This window comes from Equus quagga, chromosome 10 (assembly GCF_021613505.1).
Source record: "Equus quagga isolate Etosha38 chromosome 10, UCLA_HA_Equagga_1.0, whole genome shotgun sequence".
Classification (NCBI taxonomy): Eukaryota; Metazoa; Chordata; class Mammalia; order Perissodactyla; family Equidae; genus Equus; species Equus quagga.
The window spans coordinates 73718226-73720816 of record NC_060276.1 but is presented as its reverse complement, the minus strand read 5'-3'; the positions used below and the strand labels follow the sequence as shown (position 1 = coordinate 73720816).

Here is a 2591-nt window from a genome sequence, read left to right as displayed (position 1 = left end):
AACAGATAACTGCTACAGTCTAGAATATTGCTATTCTGGAATTCTGTGGCCCTGACAAGAAGTAGAAAGGGTGCCGGCAGACACATCCCAAGGGAGTGGACTGGGGGTACATCTAACCTGGGGGAATTATAGCCTTATCGAAAAGTGAATCACATAAATGAGTGAATGTGTTGGTGGAGGGGCTAAAGGATGAGGGCACTAATTTGAAGAAGATGGAGACTGGGATTTGAAGGAAGGAAAGTGAGCAGAGTACAGATATGGGGAAAAGGAGCCCAATCCTGATGAAAATAAGGGTTGAGCAAGGATGGGGAAGAAATTTGGTGGGAAAAGGGATATAGAGTCCTACAGAAGAGAACGGATGAAATGCTGGAGGACCTGAGGCACTGTAGCCACGAGAAGTAAAGTTTCAGGGGGACATCAGATCTTCAGACCTTTGAGGAGTTGTTAGGGACAGCAGGGGATTCCTGTAGCCCTGGCAGCAGAGCTGAGATCCACGGGCAGAAGCCACAGAGAAAAGTAGTTCAGATACACACGGGAAGAACTTTCTAAGAGTCAGAGCTGTCTTGAGAGGGAACGGCCTGTTTTAATAGATAGTGAGCTCCCCATCAGTGGAAAGTTGCTGACTGGGGCTGCTTAAACCTTTGCCAGCATGCAGCCCAGGGTCTGGCCTTGCTTGGGAGTGGGGCTGGATGGCTGGGAGGGCTAGGGGCTGTGAAGGGGGTGGGAGACGGTCAGGGTGGGCCTGGGTCAGGGGTGGAAGCTCCTTTGGCGCGCCCAGGCCCAGGCCGGCCCCCACGTGGCTGGTGTGGCCTGGCTGAGCTGAAGCTGAGCTGGGCTGGGCGGGGCTGGGCTGGGCTGGGCGGGGCTGGGCTGGGCGGGGCGAGGCTGGCGGCCGGCAAGGAGGCGGGCGCGAGGGCGGGGAGCGGCGCAGAAGCCCAGCCACATAAAGGAGCGGGTGGCGCGACGGGGGCGGCTCTTTCCTGGGTGGGGTTTGTGAAGTCGTGGTCCGTTAGCAGGAAGCCGAGCAGTCGCCCCGACGCTAGCGAGGGACCCGATCCGTGTCCCCAGCCCCCGGAGTCCAAGCCGTGTGTACTGCGTGCTCACCGCTGCCCGACAGCAACCAGCCAAACTTCGCCAACTCCACTGCCTTTGCAGCCACCATGCCCAAGACGGTGAGTGCTGGGGGTGGGTGCTGCCGGGCCCGGGGCTTCTAGTTGACCCTTGTAGCCCCTTGCTGATGGCTGGGGGCTTGGCCAGCCACCCGCTGGCTCGGGACGCCGCGCCCTCCGCTGAGGCCTGGTGTGGGGAGGGGCGTGAGTGCAGTACTGGTCTGGCGCTCCCTCGTGGGTGAGGGAGTCTCTGGGTAGAAGTGTGGACGGGGCGGGGCCGGCCTCTTTCTCAAATTCCAGTTCCCTGCGTCTGGGATGCGAGAGTAGGGAAGGCTTCCTCGGGAGCCGGAGCTCTCCTCTTGCCCCTGACGGGTCATGGGCACAGGGGAGAGGACTCTGGTCCGGAGGAGAACACTTCCCCCAGTCCAGGAATTGGCGCCTTTCTGGGGGAAGGCTGTCACTGTCCTGGAGGGGCCATGGGAACCAAGAAGCACGGAGGAGGGAGGGAGCTGCTCAGGGCGGATCCCGCACCCCCACTCACCTTTCCCACAGCCTCCGCAGGCGGCTCCAGCTGTTTCTCACTAGGATAGGAGGAGAAAGTTGTGGAGGGACTCATCCAAGCTGCTTGCTTTAACCAAGGAGTGCTAACATTTCACTAGGCGCCAGACTTAGGAGAGGTCGGCTCTACTTCCTAGGGGAGAAGACTAGTTCCTCCTCTCCACTCACCAAATCCCTGCCCTTCCCATTACTTAATGGCTCTGTGTCTCTTATCCCCGCCGGACTGTTCTGTGATGTGTGGATTCTCTCCTGTGGGGCCACGCCTTTGCAGAGTGGTGGTAGCTTCTAGGATTGGTCTCCACTCCACTGGCTGTTGTGAGAAGAGCAGAAGCCTCCTGGGAGTAGGGCCTAGGAGGGCCGGATGCCCAGGAGGGGGGGACGGGGGAGGGGTGTGCCTGAATAATGAGCCCTGCTTGCTTTTGTGCAAGTCATGACAAATGGCTGCTGGGGCCCTTCCCTTGCTCCGGAAGGCCTGGTGACCCCTCTGGCTTGAGTCCCTTAAGCCAAGTGGCTTGTTTCGCTGGCCTAGGCTGAGCAGTGCTCCCGACCCTTCTCCCTAGGACTACCTGAGCCTTGTAGAGCTGAGGTAGTGACTAGTAGCCTTGAGAAGGGCTGAGAATCCCTGGAGGAGGGGTGGGGGGCCCAGTTCTTTGGGGGTGTGCTGAGCTTTGGTTGCCACGTTGCTGTATTCCGGCCTTATTGCCAAGTGATTCTTGCCTTTCCTGTCCTTCAGAAACACCAAGTTTTCAACAAGTATATGCTTCTACCATCTCTCTTTTAAATTGCTCAAGGTTTTATGACGTGGGGCTTTTCCACACTTGTCCCTCCCCCTGCCCCCCCCCCCCCCCCCCCCCCCACCCACCAACCAAAACAGTCCAAAGAAAAAAAGGGAGAAAAAAAAACCAACACACACGCACACCCCCA

The 2591-nt window shown here is 58.5% G+C and overlaps 1 protein-coding gene across 1 annotated transcript in view; it reads left to right on the top strand.

Moving 5' to 3' along the window:
- The first annotated feature begins 941 nt into the window (after positions 1–941).
- The window catches only part of MSN (moesin), a 62272-nt gene continuing 60622 nt past the window's right edge, over positions 942–2591 (top strand). Inside the window, exon 1 of the mRNA XM_046673202.1 lies at positions 942–1172. Within this exon, the coding sequence (XP_046529158.1) occupies positions 1161–1172 (12 nt within the window). The 5' untranslated portion in view covers positions 942–1160. The remainder of the gene's footprint in view (positions 1173–2591) is intronic.